The 18,305-nt window shown below is 37.4% G+C and overlaps 1 protein-coding gene across 7 annotated transcripts in view; it reads right to left on the bottom strand.

The window, feature by feature from the left end:
* Positions 1-9,829: 9,829 nt before the first annotated feature.
* The window catches only part of CD55 (CD55 molecule (Cromer blood group)), a 33,486-nt gene continuing 25,010 nt past the window's right edge, over positions 9,830-18,305 (bottom strand). For 4 of the 7 annotated variants that reach the window (XM_004470072.4, XM_058275127.2, XM_058275129.2 and 1 more), the window contains 3 exons: positions 13,917-13,989; positions 11,792-11,882; positions 9,830-10,919 (listed from right to left, as the gene is read on the bottom strand). In XM_004470072.4, coding sequence (XP_004470129.2) covers positions 11,795-11,882; positions 13,917-13,989 — 161 coding nt within the window. In that variant the 3' untranslated portion in view covers positions 9,830-10,919; positions 11,792-11,794. The other 3 variants (XM_012529639.4, XM_004470074.4, XM_004470075.5) reach the window with 3 other exon arrangements.

The following is an 18,305-nucleotide window of genomic DNA, read 5'->3' as shown; positions in this document are numbered from 1 at the left end:
TTTCTCCCCCCTCCATTGTCTGTTTTTTGTGTCCATTCTCTGTGTGTTCTTCTGTGTTCACTTGCATTCTTGTCAGCACACCAGGAATCTGTCTCTTTTTGTTGCGTCATATTGCTGTGCCAGCTCTCTATATGTGCGGTGCCCCTCCTGGGCAGGCTGCACCTTTTTCATATGGGGCAGCTCTCCTTGCAGGGCACACTCCTTGTGTGTGGGGCTCCCCTGTGCAGGGAACACCCCTGTGTGGCACAGTACTCCTTGAGTGCATCAGCACTGTGCATGGGCCAGCTCCACATGGGTAGGAGGCCCTGGGTTTGAACCCTGAACCTCCCATATGGTAAGGCGGATGCTCTATCAGTTGAGTCAAATCCGCTTCCTGCTATCCAAGTTTTATATTTCTTATTGGATCAGGCTTGGTAGTTTGTGTCTTTCAAAGAATTTATTCATTTTATCCAATTTGTCAAATTTATTGGCGTATAGTTGCTTATTATATTCTCCTATTCTTCTCTTGGTTCAAGACTCTGTAGTGAATGATATCTTCTATTTCATTACTGATGCTGGCAATTTTTTTCTCTTCTTTTTCTTTATGATTCTAAAGGGAGATTTATCAGTTTTGATTTTTCTTAAATCCCAGCTTTTGGTTTTATTGATTTTATCTGCTGTTTTTCTGTTTTCTATTTCAATGATTTTTGCACTTATCTTTGTTTTCCATTCTAATACTTGATTTTCATGATTTTACCACTTTGGGAGAGTACAGGTCAGTTATTTTACAGACTGTCTCTCAAATTGAGTTTTTATGATACTTCCTTATAATTTGGTTCAGGTTATAGGTTTTTGGCAAGGATAATATCTCGATGTATCATATCAAGAGGAACTTGTTATTTTTCCCATTGTTGACATTAAGTTTGACCACTTGGTTAAAGTAGTGTCTTCCAGGTTTCCCTACTACGAAGTTATTATTTGTAATTAATAAGTATCTTGGGGAGTGAAAATTGGAACACATAAAATTATCTTATTTCTTATCATGCTACAGGCTCATCTTGAACTTTCTCTTTCCTAGCACTATAATCAACCATTTTATCCAAGGGAGCCTGTGCTCTTTTACTGGAGAAAGTTATGTAGATATCTTGTTCTGGGGTCTCATTGCTTTTAGGCTTTCCCAGAAGAACTCATACCACATACAAACCAGCACACACCTAACTGTATCTTTTTTATACCTATTATCTATACATGTATCTGTATTTATGTTAAAAATCAAGAATGAGTTCATCCTGTTACTCAAATTATAATTCAGCACCACAGAGTTTACAATTGTGTTCCCATTTTTTTTTTTTACTTTTTAAAAGATTTATTATTTTTATTTATTTCTCTCCCCTTCCCCACGCCCTCCCCCGCAGTTGTCTGCTCTCTGTGTCCATTTGCTGTGTGTTCTTCTGTGTCTGCTTGTACTCATGTCAGTGGCACTGGGAATCTGTTGTCTCTTTTTATTGTGTCGTCTTGCTGTGTCAGCTCTCCGTGTGTGTGGTGCCACCCTGGGCAGGCTGCACTTTTTCGTGATGGGTGGCTTTCCTTATGGGGCATACTCCCTGCAGATTTGGCTCAACAGATAGAGGATCCACCTACCAAATGGGAGGGCCAGGGTTCAAACCCAGGGCCTCCTGGCCCTTGTGATGAGCTGGCCCATGCATAGTGCTAATGCATGCAATGAGTGCCAAGCCACACAGAGGTATCCCCATTTTCTTTATTTTAACTCCCTTCTACGATAGTGAGAAACCTGGCTCTCATTGTTCACAATGTATTTACTTTTCTGCTCCATCCTAGAATACACATAAAATAGTATTGGAATTGCTAACCTATACTACAATGAAAACAAAATGAATTCTACTAAACTGAATGCAATATTTGTTTTTATTCTTTTTGTTTTTAGCCTTTAGGTTATAAAATCAAAATACTGTATTCCACTGTTACTTAAATTAGTTCTAATTCACTGCTTCTCCATAATATGTTATGTTACTCATTTGAAATATAGTTCAACCCATTCATTGTGTTTGTAGTCCATTACTGTTTTTTAGTACCCATCCCCAGTTTTTGTTGATTATGTTTACTTGGTTTTTAATATGTGAACATATTATTTCTAGAATAATTTTTAATACTCAGAACCATACAACATACCCCATTCCCATTGTTCCCATCATTTCCATCCTATTCTCAACCACTGCTTATATGTAATCTCTTTGCTTCTAGTTTCCTTTTGCACATCCTTCCTGTGTTTCTTTTCGCACAAATGAGAAGATATGTGTATTCTAAAATTTCCTCTTCTCTCTTATTTGGAAGGTAGTATACTGTAGTCTTTCACACTTTGCTTTGTCCACTTAACAATATATTCTGGAAATAACTCCATAATAGTTGTAGAGTATTCCATTCCTCATTCTTTTCTATAGCTTCATAGTACTCCATTGTTTGGATGTAACAAAATTTTCTCAACCAACCTCCTAGGTATGGGCCTTTAGATCATTTCCAGTCTTTTGCAATTATAAACAATTCTCTAAATCTAATGAATAATCTTGTGCATGTATATTTTCATATTGTTGGAGATATATCCTCAAAAAGGTTCATTTCTAGGAGTAAGATTGGTTGGTCAAAGGGTATATGCATATGTAGCTTTATTAGATATTAGAAAATCTCCCTCCAAAAGGGTGTGCTTGTTTGTATTCCTTCTAAAAATATATGAGAACATCTGTTTCCCCACTGTCATATCAACTGGTGATGTTGTCCTACAAATACACAGAAACCATACTGTCAGCATACCCAGAAGACTGAGAAAGTGCAGCGTTCAAATTGTTTGTAAGAAAAAAAAACAACAAGAAAACCCACAAAAGCAATCCAGCAGTCTCTCACACTCCTGCATGGGCCTTTGTGGTGGGCAAGGGCACTCGAAGGAAACACTGTATGGAAAAGAGAGGGAACAACCTTCACAATTGCTCTAAAACCATTCTCAGAAAATAAAAGTCTACTCTAAATAAGAAAATACTGAAAAAGTGTCTGGGTATATCAGAACACTGGCAACAAGCACTGACTGTAGAGAAAGGAATTAAACATATATGTGATCTGAGTTGAAAGTCTTTGAAAGGTATGGTTTCTGGGAGAGGAAAAAATGCAAAAAGAAAGAGAGCAGCACCTTTAATGATTAAGTGGAAAAAAGGAAAATAAACAGAGCAGAAATTTTGGGGTCTTATAAGGCAAAACAAACATCAGAGGACATACAACTCCTCACCCACAATTACCATCACCCATTACAGGGCAGCTTCCTGAGGTCAGAGCAGCTGGAGGAGGGGAGAGAGTGGTTCTGGGTGAACAAACAGAAAATACCAGCACAGGAGGAGACTGATGAATAAGGAGAAAGTAGAGACTCTGTGGACACAGTGTAGTAACTGAGCTGGAAAGCTGAGAAGACAGAAGCTTACATCCAGCAGAAAGGTGCCTGAATTAGTGATTTAGGAAGGGAGGCACTTTGAGGTAATAACAAGTTCCATGGAAATGAATGGCTTAGGTAGAGTGAGGGAGGTTATTGGAGATGAAAAGTTCAAGAAAAGGAGAGGCACTGGTGCTAGAAGGAGGCATCCATGTCCATAGTGAAATCACCAGGGATGGTACCAAGTTGTAAGATGGTTGGGAAGACTGTGATCCTGGTTCCAAAGTCTGGAAAACATGGGTGGAAGAGGATGCTAAAGTGGATTCAAATTTCCAAACAAATCTCCACAGTACCAAACGTTTCTCACTGATCCCCTTGATCCTGCATCTTACTAGACCAGGAGGTGAAGTTGTCCTATTTTTTCCAACCAATTTCCCTCTTTCCTCTCCACAAAACCCAGTACCTTGAAACTCGTGCCATCAGAATATCTACCCACTCTTCTCTATTTTGCCTTTGTCTTTAGACTTCCAGGACAGTCCTCATTCCTCGAAGACCTTAGCTCTCATGCATCCTCTCTTGAACGCTAGTCCCGACATGCTTCTGGGACTTTTCAATATTGATGTAGATGGTCCTTGGCCTTCTCTCCCCCAACACTTTGTTTTTCTTCTTTAAAGATTTTATTTTTATTTATCCCCTCCCCCCTGCCTTGAGGCTTGCTTGCTGTCTGTTCTCTGTGTCCATTTGCTGCACGTTCTTCTGCTTGTCTGCTTGTCTCTCTTTGTTGCATCATCTTGCTGAGCCAGCTCTCTGCAGGCGCAGGCTATCAGCTCTCTGCGTGTGCGGGCCAGCTTTGCCTTCACAAGGAGGCCCTGGGATGCAAACCCAGGGCCTCCCATATGGGAGACGGGAGCCCACCTAATTGAGCCACAGCCGCTTCCCTCCCCAACACTTTTGCCCACCACTCTACTTCAACCTCTCAGAATCATGGCTCTGTCGAAAACCTTTCTTCACCAATAACTAGAAGCCTTCTATATCATTTAAGGCAATGCTGGATATAATAGCAAAGCAAGCAAATCTCCAAAATATAAGGATGCAAACATGTCAGAGGTTTATTTCTTCCTCACATACCTTCTAAAGTGGGGGTTCCTCTCCTTCCAGTTTGTGGCTCTGTTCTCTTCTACGTGTGACTTGCGCATTCCCTGTGCCCACCTTCATCTAGTTAGTGGGAGGGAAAATGGCAAGGAGGATCACGTCTAGGAGTGTTTTAGGGCCAGGCCTAGAATCACCATGCAAATTTTCTGCTCATGTTCCATGGGTTAGAACTTAGTCAGATGTGCATACTAACTCCAAGCATAGCTGGGAAACACATCTAGCTGTATGCCCAGAAAAAAGAGGAAAATTCTGTGCACAGCCCTGTCTTCTAGTCTCCAATTCTGTTTTACTCTCACTTTAAGCATTCCCATTTCTTTCTACCATGTATTACCATTCAAGGTCACTTTCGCTACCACTTCAAGTCTAACAACTTTGTGACCCCGTCAGGACATAAAAAAATTGTTCCGATTACTTTTGACTATTTCTCACCACTCACATGTCCTCATTTCCTTCCTTCACAGCTTATAATCTATGGTCCATCATTCTAGTCAGTCCTGTCTAGACATGTTCAACTCACTCCATCATATTCAGCTGGGGACATCTCAATCCCAGTTAAATCCAAAGCTCTGCTTTTTTCTGAGATTGCAAGTAGGTAGTTAAATATGACTGGAGAAAATCTCATAGCCAAGATTAAGGATTACAGCCAAAATGCACCCATCTCAACTGGACCCAGATCACTGCCCACTAATTCTACTAAATTTCTCTAGCCCATTCTTTCTTTTCCTCTCTCTACAAATAAATAACACCTCCTCACTTATTCTCTTTCTCAGAAAGACCTTGCTTTCTATTTCACTGAGAAAATAGAAGCAATATGAAGAAAACTACCCCTCCCCAAATTCCCATGGCATTACCACTTTCCCGCAACAGTGCCCTATCTCCCTTATCTGCTCCCATCTAAGGCCAACCCCTCCCACTTGTGTACTAATAATAGCGAAAAAAACTTACTGGGCGCTCTGTGACTGGCACTATTCTAAGAGTTTTGTGTACATTAACTCGCTTAATGCTTCTAGCAGTCCTATGAGGTAGGTACTACAATTACCCCCACATTGCAGATGGAAAACCCAATCACATGGATAACTAAGGCGCACAGACAGGGAGCTTTCCTAGGGTCACTCAGCTGATAAGCGGCAGGACTGTAGGTTGAGCCCAGGCAGTCTGTCTCCAGAATCCATACCCTCGTCCACCAGCCACACTGCTTCTCAGGGATGGAGTCATTACCTCTCACTTCTTCAAGAGTTTTAGTACGTCTCCCCTCTCTCCTGCATCATATATACTAGCACATGATGTCATATAATTTTCTGCATATTTTAAAATAAATCCTCTCTTGATCCCACACTGCCCACCAGCTAACATCCTATTTCTCTGCCCCACTTTTTCTGCAAAACTTCTCAAAAAATGTTTCTGGAGTCTCATGTGCCACACTTCTCCAGTTACTCTCCTCCCAGTCTCTGCTGAAGCTGCTCCATTTAGGTTTACCCACAACCATTCAACTGAAACACCTTTGTTCAAGGTCACCTCTGACTTCCTTATTGTAAACCCTCATGTCAAATCTTAGTCTTCATCTTACTTTCTTCCCTTGGGCTCCATGACACCTGTTCTCCTATTGACGACTCCCAAATATATATCTTAAGCCTAAACATCTTCCCTGAACCACAGGCATGTATTTATGACTACCTATACAACATCTCCATCTTAACGTCTGAAAAGCATCTCAGTCGTGGCTTTCTGCAACCTCACCTTTCTATTGCTCAGGCCAAAAACCTCGGTGTCATCCATAACTCCTTTCTTTCTTTTTAACTCCACACCTAATCCTTTACCAAGTCTTGCTAGCTGTAGGACAAGCACTTCCCACCACTCACCTCTGAGCCCTTACCACTCCACTTAAACATTGCCAGGACACTGGACTTAGAAACTTTGGCGCTATTACCAGCATCTTTCTTCATTGTCCTTCCCGGGAATATTCTTTCCTGGTTCTGTTTCTAGTCCCCTCCCCACAGCATAGTCCTTTCAAAGAAAAGCAAGGAAGAGAGTTGTCTTTATGCAATTCTGCTTCCATTTTGTCACGACGTCCCCCTTGGTAAGGAAGATCAATTCTGGCTACCCTCTTGGAATTGAAAGAGCGAAAACTAGGTGGGGGTAGGGGGGAAAGGTAATATTTCAGTAAATTATCCTACCAGAGTGAAAGAAGTTACTTTTTTTGAGGTGTGGGAGAAATGATACGGAATCAGTAGCAATGGGAACAAGGAAAACACCATCATCCCCCAACACTGAGGTATACAGAGTATGAAAATAAAAAACAGCTGCCACTGAGGCATGCTGCGAGGGAAGCAGTGACTTCAGGAGAGCAGCGGCTTCTACTGTAGGCAGAGGTGGAGGAACACCCAAAGCAGGGGGCGGAGAAGGAGGCGTTTGTACCTTGGGCATTAACCAAAGAAAACAGGGCGGGTGGTGTGGTAAGACAAAGACTAGTAATGTTCAAGTGTTTCCAGAAATTTGATAGGGATAGTTAGTGGGTTAAATACTGTAAAACTCAGTTTCAGTGGTGAGCAAGTATAATTTCCTACAACAAACAAGCATCGGTCTCAAGAGTAAAGGCCATATAACTTTTGCAAGCAAAGTAAAATCTCCAAGGAGAGCTTACCTGAATAAAAACAAAAACAAAAACAACGCAACCTCCTGACAGCAGGCTACAAAGTAAATATAAATCCTACACGGTCCGGTTACACCCAACATATTTACTGTTTATAATATTTTTTTCAAGATAACTGTTATACTTTTTTCAGCTTTTACCCTTATTAACTTTACCTTAAAAAAAAAAGGCTATCTCAATGTACTGTATTGTCAAAATTCAGTATTTTCCAATATCTAAAATTTTTGCTATTTTAAATCTACATGCCTTTTTTCCTTTTTTCTTTTTAGGCGGTATCAGGGGATGGGCCCAGGATCTTGGACATGGTATTACTGGATTCCTCTAGTTTCTTGGCTGTTACATATAAGAATTTAAGAACATGACATTTAGTTAAGTCAGTAGTTTATTAAGGAAACGAGAGAAGAGAAGAGAAACGGGAGAATATAATAGAGTGTGGGTCCCAGGGGTACTTGTGGGCTGATCCAGGCACAAAGAGAGATTCAGCTTATGTGGTTGATTTTTAAACCATTAATTATTCTTCCCCTTGCTAATGTTCGCAGGAGGGGTCCCAGATATTTGCTGTTTTGATTGGTTACTCCACCTGTCAGTTTTTCTGGGGGGCCCAATTAGAAGGCTTCATGAGAATATCTGGGGCTTTCCTTAATCCTGGATGAAATCTCTTTCCAAATGGGGGATTTTCCTGGGGTTCTTCCAGTAGCCTTCTGGTGGGGTTCTTTCTCGATGGGTTTACATGGCCATGTTTTTCTGCCAGGTTTTAGATTTGTCTTCCTATTTCCTAAACTAGCCTGCCTCCATGGGACATGGGAAGCAGGCTCTCAACCACTGAGCTATATCCACCCCCCCAACGAGAGTTTGTTTGTTTTTAGGAGGTACTGGGGATTGAACCTGGGACCTCATACATGGGAACTAGTTGCTTAACCATTGAGGTCCATGGACTCAACAATTGAGCTATATCTGCTCCCCAATAAAAGTTAGTTTTTTCTTTTTTCTTTTTTTTAGGTGATGAGGATCGAACCTGGGACCTCACACATGTGAAGCAGGCACTCAATCACTTGAGCTACATCTGCTTCCCTGCGTGCATTGATTTTTACCTTTTAATTTAATCAAGATAGAATTTAAAAATTGGGGTTTTATATTTTTTACCTCTACACTGAGTATATGACCTTCTGGCCCCCTCCCCAAGCCTTCACTACTTCTAGCATGCTGCACTATTTGCAACCCCAAGTAGTGCCATGACAATCTCATTTATTTGTCCTTTCTCAATTGGCATCCAGTCTTGAATGCCTCCCTTCCCACCATTCACCTACTTAGCAAACACAACTTAAGTGCCTACTGTATTCTGTACAGGTGTTTGCAATAGCACTTACAGGTCAACATTCTTTTACTAGGCAAGTGTGTAGCTTTGGCCTTGCCATGGTAGATGATAAGCAACTTGAGGGCAAGTACTATTAATTAATTAATCATCTGGGTAAGTGTGCCACCTACCATATTCTAACTTTCCCTTAGTTGGCTCTCAGGTATTTTTCTGAGTAACTGAATCAGTGTTATCTTTGCTACAGATTGTCACAGAGTAATCAGAGCAGGCCCTCATATTTAAAAAGTGAATGAATTGATGGGTGGATATGTGTCTCTTCCCAGAACCTTTAGATGATTAAAAGAATTTTCTAATATTAAAAAATTTGGGGAAATTATTGTTAGTCTTGTTACTTGTGAGAATATTTATTGTTAGTTCTTATTTTTAGAAATGCAAATTGAAGTATTCACAGTGAAATCCCATGATGCATACGGAATTTACTTTAAAATACTTCAACAATAAAAAACAGATGAAGCAATACAGCAAAATAATTATTGCTAAATCTAGTTTTATGTATATTCTAGTCTAGCCTAATACTTAATATGACAAGAATATATTAGGAACCTAGAAATTAATGTGATTGTCTTTAGGTAATTCAACAATGAATAAACAATATCAACAGTCATTAATATGAGGGGATATGACATACTTAAGAAAGTATAATGTAGTATAATTTAAAAGTAACTGAGGGAAGCAGACTTGGCCCAGTGGATTAGGCGTCTGCTACCACATGGAAGGTCCACGGTTCAAACCCTGGGCCTTCTTGACCCATGTGCACCTGGCCTATGCGCAGTGCTGACGTGCTCATGGAGTGCCGTGCCATGCAGGGGTGCCCCCCGCGTAGGGGAGCCCCACGCGCAAGGAGCATGCCCTGTAAGGAGAGCCGCCCAGCGTGAAAGAAAGTGCAGCCTGCCCAGGAATGGCGCCGCCCACACGGAGAGCTGATGCAGCAAGATGACGCAACAAAAAGAAGCACAGATCCCCATGCCACTGACAACAACAGAAGTGGACAAAGAAGAACACGCAGCAAATGGACACAGAGAACAGACAACTGGGGGGGGGGGGGAGGGGGAAGGGGAGAGAAATAAATAAAAAATAAATCTTTAAAAAAAATAAATGAAAGTAACTGAAAATGTTTCACAATAAATTAGCCAACGGGCAGCATTCTAAACTACTGACAGGGAACAGGGAGTGAGTCTCTTATTTAATAATAAATTATTCACATTTAAGAAGGTAAATTTCAAATACTACATGAGACAAAAAATATGATCAGTTATTTATTTCTATTTAAGGAAAATAAAATTTTCTTTATATGTATTCTTGAATATGTAAACTTTTCTTGTTATACATGTAAACCCAATGTGTTCACTGACATATATAAATATAAATAAATAAATTTTAATATTTCAAAATAACAAGTTTTACAATTTGGTTATGAACATCTCACTTCCGAAATATAGAATGTTTTCTTATGTTAATATTATAGTATCTCTGAATATTTTAAAAGACATTAAGTCAAAGAAGACCCTTTTCAGTCTCTTTCACACACACACACAAATTGTCCTAAGGATAAAATTGCTGCTGAACCATCTTAGAACTAATGGGCTCCGTTATCTGTATTTGTGAAACAAAGGAAGAATTATTTTTTCATTCTACACTCTTCCCTTGCCACCTACTAACCCAAGAAACTCAACTCTCCTGGGTCATTAGCATGTTTTCTCTTTAAAATATTTTGCCAGACCATCGGACCCATTTTAACAGGACAAGTAAAGATTTTGAAATGGTGTTACAGTCAAGGATTATTTTACAATGCAGTTTAGCTCTCTGTGACAATTTTGCTTAGAAGAGACTGGTTTCTATTTTTCATTTGCTTTCAATGTCTAATTAATATTTTTTGTTTGCTTTCAATATCTGTTTAATGTTTTAAATTTTTATTACCTGTATAAGTAAAAATAACATTACATTGAGTGAAAAAAATCACATTTTTTTCATGCTGACAGTCTAAGCATGAACGAATGAAAAGATCTACACTTCCCTACACATTAAAGAAAGTAATTGCTCTCAGTCCTGCAAATTGTCTTATTTTCAAGAGGCTTAGGTGTGTTGAGATTGTGATTCCAGGACAGCCTCTCTCCTCGTAGCTTCGTTGACATTGCTATGCATATTGAAGACACCGGTTACAAGCAAAACGAAGAGCACTACTGGAAATAATATGTCCATTCCTCCGAAAAGTTCTAAGAAACTAGAAAGATTCTCTGTACTCGTTTATGTCTTCTTAACTCTTCTTTGCCTAGACAGCTAGGCAATGGTTACTAGCATCATAAGCAAAACAGTCAGTGTTTTACATGTGTGTCCTGAAAGTTAAAAAAAAAAATCAAAGTCAAAATGATTTTATTTACTATGATAAGCATTAGTTTTTTGAGTTACGATGTGATAAGCCATCAGAAAGAATTAACAAGTTAGTACGGGGTACAACACAAATGCAAAATTAGTAAATTATAGAGTATGGACAACTTTGGCAGACAGAGCGTTTAGTAATTAATAGCAACACCAGTTAAAACATGAGTTAGTTTTTAGTTTCTTGAGGTTAAGCTGGACTCGGTTAAGATATTTGCAGATTAAAAGTCAATGAGGTAGTGATGGCACTCAGTGGTTGAGCACCTGCCTCCCACATGAGGTCCTGGGTTCATTCCCCAGTACCTCCTTAAAAAAAAAAAAAGTTAATGAAAACCTCCTGAATACGTCTGGAATAGAGTGACGTTTCATCAAGAGAAGACATGGAAAGTTTCACAGATATATTTACATTGTTATATTTTTGTGTAATAACTTCGTATAACATAAAATAGGCATCTGACGATGCCCTACAGCAAATGTTAATATTGCCTAAACACCAAAGCATCTAAACTCCACCAAGCAACAGAAGAAACAAATAACAATGCAGGCCCATCATCATCTTATGAGGCAAACTGTCATATTGAAGGCATTCCTGGGGTTCAATCCTAGTGTATCACCCTTTCTTTCCCCCAAAGATGTGTGGCGTTATTAGCATCTAATTGTTACAATTAACTGAGTGCAGAAAAGGATGAGATGAAGACTCTGTCTTGGAAGAGTCAATGCTAACAAAAGATTCGATGTGTTAGAAACAAAGAAAGAAAAACAATAATCATGGAAAAAACCCTAACTCATTCTGCAAGTTACAGAAAGGTAATTTTATGAAACCGTATACCTTTTACAATTTATCAGAAAGTCTTAATTCTGAGTCATCACCAGTCACAGTTGATGTAACATCATTGTTGTTCTCATGTGTATTATAAAAACTGAATAGTAGAAAAGGGAAAAGAACTAATTGTTTTATATCATTTTAATCAATTCAAAAGTGAATTCAATCATTTGATTAAAATGCCTATCCCTTTCACAAACTAAAATTATACAAATCCAGCACTTCTAAAAGAAGCAAATAAAATTGACAGAGAAACACAAAAGCATACCAGGTAAAGCAACATTATCACCTTCCCACTCAGTAACTATTTCCCCCTGACCTGATAAAGATCAAATGTAAAAAGTAAACCATTATGAAATTAGGAGAATTCCCAGGCATATATCAGAGTTAGCTCTCACCCTCTACAGCTTATACTTTCAAAATAAGGCAAGTGCAGTGTGTTTTATGTGCACATGAAAAGGACAAATTCCTTCTCATGGGTTTTCATTTTTCCTCTGATTCCCAGTTTGGGAATTAGGTTTACTGCAAAATCCCAATGTAATTGAAAACAAATGTTCCTTCCTTCTGTTTCCCAGTGTTTCTTATTCTATTACAAATCATGGTCAATTTTTTGCCTGAAGTATTTAAAGGATCTGATCAAAGCCACAGTTGGAAAAGTCCTGACATGCTGATGCCTCCTTCTTACCCACCAAGCCCCAAAACACTTTAGAAGATAAATGATAACACTATTTCAAAGGGAGAGAGAGTGTGAAGGAATCCAAGGACATAACATCAGTGGATTATTTTTTCAGAGTAATTTTTAGTGGTATCTGTCCTAATTTACTTTATATCACTTAGAACTCAGGTTTTGCTGAGTTCCAAACCACATTCTTAGACAGTTTCTGAAAAATCCAAGGATAATGTTATGTCTTAAAACATTTCTTTTCATAACATCCTGCGTATTTTGTTACCATTAAACAAACAGGTGTAAAAACTAAATTTTAAAAACCAGGATCTAATGGTAAAATATTTTTACTAAAACACTTGAACCATATAGTGATTTAAAGAACATTCACATACTTCAGCTTATAATAGGTTTAAATAATAATGTTAGTTTAAGGAGAAAGAAAAGAATCATAGAAGATGAAAAGCAGAGAGGTAGCATCATCCAAAGAATTAAAACAGGCAATTGAGTAACAGCATTACAATATAGTTGTTTTTTTAATTAACTAGTAAAAAGAAAATGGATAGGCATTAGGGCAGTTTAGAAACAACTTAAGTCTATATGTACTCCTCAGATTATTTCCAGAACAGTGAAATCTACAAAACAGAAATTTCAATTTAAATAATGCACTGTTTGTCTACAGAATGCCTCAAAGTTGAACATGGTATTTGTACTTAACATATATGAATTCAAGGCAATTTAGATATCTCCAATAACATTGAAAATTTTCTGTGTGTTGTTGCTTGAACCGCTGAGTATTTACTTTGTGCCAAGCAATGTTCTAACCTCTTGTAAAGACAACTCATTCGATCCCCACCACAATCTCATGAGGCAGGTACTACTGTTCCCGCATTTTACAAACGTGAAAACTGAGGCGTGGAAGGGTTAGGCTGATAATCACAACCACAAAGCCAGTAAATGGAGGACCCAGGATTTAAATCTGAGAAATGTCAAGCTCCAGAGCCTGCCCTCCCAACCAGTGGGTTGCTTTTGGCTGGATGTAGCATCTATTAATAAATAACACTCAGAAAAAGACCTAATCACAGGCAACTTATCACTATCTTAGAGGTTGACTTTTCCTAGATTTCTTTACAATATACAATATTTCTGTAAAATACAGGCATTAATATAAATTGTACTGAATAGAACAAAAGGCGAGTTGATTATTTGGTTGCAGAAAGTGAGATTTTGGCTTTCAAAGCATGCTCTTTTGTAATGTGGTTAGTGACTTAGAATAAAATGAGAAATCAAAAATAAATAAATAAATAAGAGCATGCTTGCTTATCCAGGGTTATAATTAGAGACAAAACGAACGAAGAGATAGTATGTCAAAAAATGCAATAGAGAGCAGAGAGTTATCTGCCAACATTATCATGTTTTACTGGAAACAAATTAAGAATATTTTTAAAAACATCGATTTCTGCTCACCCTGATTTTCCATAGTCACAGAAAATTTTGACTAGAATTAGGCAACCAATTGTTAAAGTACCAGCAACAAATCCTTGAGAGGGAAAAATTTGGTAACATGGTTAATAAAAACACAAGCAATTACATATACAGTGAAGTTTCAAAATGGCAAACATAACTGGTTTGAAGGAAGTTAAAAAACAGGAGACCTGATTGACATTTTGTATATGTCTTGCTCGTGCCATGTCTTAAGTTTGACAATAAACACTAGGTGTTATTTGTCCTTATACTTTCAAAGAAAAGTGATATAAAATATTTAAAGTATCACAATGCTCAAAGAAAATGTTTGGCAGGTTTGAGATAATACTCAAGGGTTCTCACCATGTCCATTTAAATGTTTTTGAACACTGATCATTTAAATATGATGACTGAATTACATAATTTTAAAGTTCATCTAGTCCAACACTCTAACTTTATAAATGAGAAAATTGGGTCTCAGAAAGTAAAGGTTACTTATGTGGTCAATGGAAAAGCTGTTACTTACTGCACAGTAAGGAGAGCAGACATGCAGGCATTTCTCCATCACAGGAAAGCTACGGATGCTACAGTCATCATCTGAACACGCGGGTAAAGCATACTTACTTTGCCTATAGACTATGCTTTTCTGTGTTCAGTCTACTGTGGCTGAAATTTCGCTTAAAAACTAATATTTACTTTTTAAAATAAAGGCACTATTTTGAGTCAAACAACAGTAAGTGATCTCTCAAATAAGTCTGTCAATAGCAAAAAATTTGTATAGCTGCTTTTTACACACAATCTTTCTTTTCAAAACCACCCATTTGTCCTTTTCCGTCACCACCATCAGCCTTCTTCTTCCTCCCCACAGGGCCTCCATCTTCCTGGACTCTACACCTTTAATCTGTACTACAAAATAAATTATAGCTACACGAGGAAAGCAACCAAAGCTAATGTGAGCAATCAGTGTATTTGGTCCCAAATCAGCAAAATATAGATGTCACACAATTGCATTGCCATAGATGGATTAAAAAAAAAAAACTCTGGGTCTGGTTAGGGTTCCAGAATGAGTTTTTTTAAAATGAGATGAAAAGGATACTCGGCTTCAGGAATGTCTGCAGATCCAGGTCCCTGGGCAAGCCTCTTACAACGCCTGTTCTGTTCTGTTTCATTCCAGATGTGTTGATAAACTCAGTCTTATCACCCAGAGCAGAGTCCTAGAAATGTCTCTTTGTAACCTAACAGCAGCTATTTCCATTGCAGGTACATTTTTACATTATGTTCTCCATCCAATTTATTTAAAGGATCCCCCAGCACTGGATCATTATCTTAGAAAAACTTTGGATCCATAAAATAAATCACAGCTCCTCATAAATTTGGGGCTTTTATTTCCTTCACGATTTTGGTTAATTCCACCATTTTCAACCATTTCAAAAATATCTCATTTTAAATGATAAATGAAGATAGAAAATTCAAGAGGGATCTAGACTCTCTGGATCACAGAAGCAAAACACTCTTCCTAGAACAATGATCAGCACATACATGTGATTCTAGAAAAAAAATTGTGGTGGCTGATGGATTAACAAGAAACTGGAGCAAAACACAGAAATATGAGAAAAAGGCTTCTACTTAAATGTTTCCTCAGTAAATAAATAAGAAATTATTATTTCTCAAATTAGAAAAGAAACTTTCAGGTATAAAGGCAATTACTTATGATCTAAAAAATCTACAGAAAACCAACCAAGGGTGAATTACTGTCATTTTAAGATTTATGTAACTTGGGATCAAAGAAATTATGAAATATGAAAGAAATCGTGGATATCATTCCAGTGTGTTGTTCCTAATCATTAATTGACTAGTTCTTGTGTAGGAAAAGCACATGATTTGAAAAAATGGTTTTCTGGAAGAAAAGGTAATTTTTAGTAATGTTCCCCATTGTGATGAACTACATTCATACAGTGTTTAAAACATTGCAAAGCATTTTGCCACCTATTGTCTCATTTGATCATCTCCAACAACTAATACAGTGTTTGGCAAATAGTAAGGAATGTTCAGTTAATATTTGTTCAATTGCATTCAATGGTATCCTTTTTGCAGATGAGAAAACCAACACTGAAAAAGATAAGTCAGTTTATCACCAGAAAAAAAAACTTATCTCTAACCCCAGATTCATGCCATGATTTTAATTCTCCATAGTAGTCCCAATAAAAATACCTGAAGTTATTCAAACAAAATTTATATTAGATAGGTACTATATTCATATAAAACATAGCATCTCAATACCCAGAAGAATCCAAGCCAGAATTCTACCTACAAGAGCTGGTGCTAATTAAATGACACTTGTCTCCTTTTCTGAAGAAATGTGACTTTACTCAGTCATTTCAAAGGCTTCCCTGGATGGATAATAATTTGAAATGCAGTCCATATGCTACGAAACACTCAGAAAGTTGTGCATAGGTTCTGTGTTTGCTTATAATTATATTTAATACAAAAGCAAAGGGCGGAGGAGGGCCTGTAAACAAGTGAGGCCACATTGGAAAGAATGTGCTTGAGTAAACTTTACTCAAGCAACAACTACAGGGCTGTTTAAATATTTTGCCATTATCACTGGATTTTCTGTGCCTCTGTGTGTCTTTAAGTTTTTCAAATAGGGGGAATCTGCATGCTTCTCTTTCCAAACTAAACAGATCACTGAAAAATTACATGATTATATTATTTGACCTCTTAAACCTGAATAACGTACAGATAATTGGAGTCATGTTAAAATGGCATTTAAGTTTGTAAGGTGTAGCAGCATGTAACAAGACATACTGAAGAATCCTCTAGCAACATCTTATGTATTTCAAAGAGTCCCATAAAACTTAAGACTCTTGAAAATATACTTAGATTTGGGCTTGTTTGTAAAATACATGACATTCAAGTAGAGGTATAAAAAATAAATAGGCACACAATAGTTAAAGAATGCAGAAAAACCATTTTAGCTTTTCACTGAATATTCTCTGACATTTTCTTTAATATTCTTTCAGTTGATCTATTTATACTCTTCAAGGATTTATAAAAGCCAGAATATAGGATTTCAGCAATGGAGGGGGAAAAAAAAGCAATGTCAGTGGAGAGTCAGGGCTATTATAACTGCCTATTTTGAGTTGTGTAATGTTTTGTTCTGCTATTAGGACAAGAGTCTTTCTTTTTCAGGAACTACCACTGGAGAAAGTAGTCATCTGACTTAATAGCTGTGTGAGCCACTATCTGTGTGCTCTGGGGCAAGTCACAAATCTTGCAAATCCACAATTTTCTGAGCTGAAAATGGGATTTCAAGAACTACTTCAAAGAATTTTTCTAAGAACTAAATGCATTAATACATAAAAAAAGCTCAGTACAGAACTTGCTCCATAGCAAGCACTCAAATATTACCTTAATAAAAGACTATTCTTTGTGTGGTTAAACTAGGGAATGAAAAAATTGTCAGAAATCCACCTTGGGAAAATAATGGTGGCTGCAATGCTGTGGATTCTTTAAGCTAATATTTATTTGATTCTTGACATTGTGCTGGGTGTTTTCATATCTATTATGCTATTAAGCTTCGAAGACTTGAAAAATGCATTATGATCACCATCTCACCAATGAGGAAACTGGAAAGTAGAGAGATTAAGTTAATCGTTTGTGTTGAGGAATTACTAAATGAAAAAGATAGGCCGCTGGCTGACTCCAAAGCACAAGATCTACTTCCTATACCATATTGTGTAAAAAAAAGAAACCATGGAGAGCATATATTCTTAAAGGGGGTGATGTCACCCACAAAGAGGTAAAGAAAATCTTACTCTTCTTAGTATATTGTACAGGTAAACATATACTACCATAAATAGACTTACAGTATATCTGTATTAAAATGTCATGAAAGTATGAATAGGGAAAAAAATGTCCAAGAAGGCTCCTTATGGGGAGAGCGCAATAATGAAAAAAAAAATTGAGAAAAACTGATACTGAGCCAGTGAAGAATATCTTTAAAATTCACATAAAAGTTTCATTTATAAGGCAAATAAGGAAGTTCTGTGAAGATTACTCAATTACTTACTTAGCAGATTTAAATAGTAAAAAATCCAAATACTTCCAAAATAACTTTTTGGAGCACTTAATATTTTCTCTGCAATATTAAGTGCTCCAAAAAATCACTGAATGCTCCTGAGCAGGTGAGAAAAAATGCATCTGTTCAACATCACTTTTATGACCATTAAATCATGAAATCATGAGGTTTTTGTTTAGAATGCATTTATTTCTGTTTAAAATACAGAATGAACAGAGGGAATTCCAATGTTGGAATTGTTCAAGATAAATATTTTAGTTTAGAAGGGGTTCATTCAAAATATTTAAAAACATAAATAATAATAATAACAA

The sequence above is a fragment of the Dasypus novemcinctus genome, chromosome 13 (genome assembly GCF_030445035.2).
Source record: "Dasypus novemcinctus isolate mDasNov1 chromosome 13, mDasNov1.1.hap2, whole genome shotgun sequence".
Lineage (NCBI taxonomy): Eukaryota > Metazoa > Chordata > Mammalia > Cingulata > Dasypodidae > Dasypus > Dasypus novemcinctus.
The sequence above is the reverse complement of the archived record's forward strand: the minus strand, read 5'-3'. Positions and strand labels throughout refer to the sequence as shown.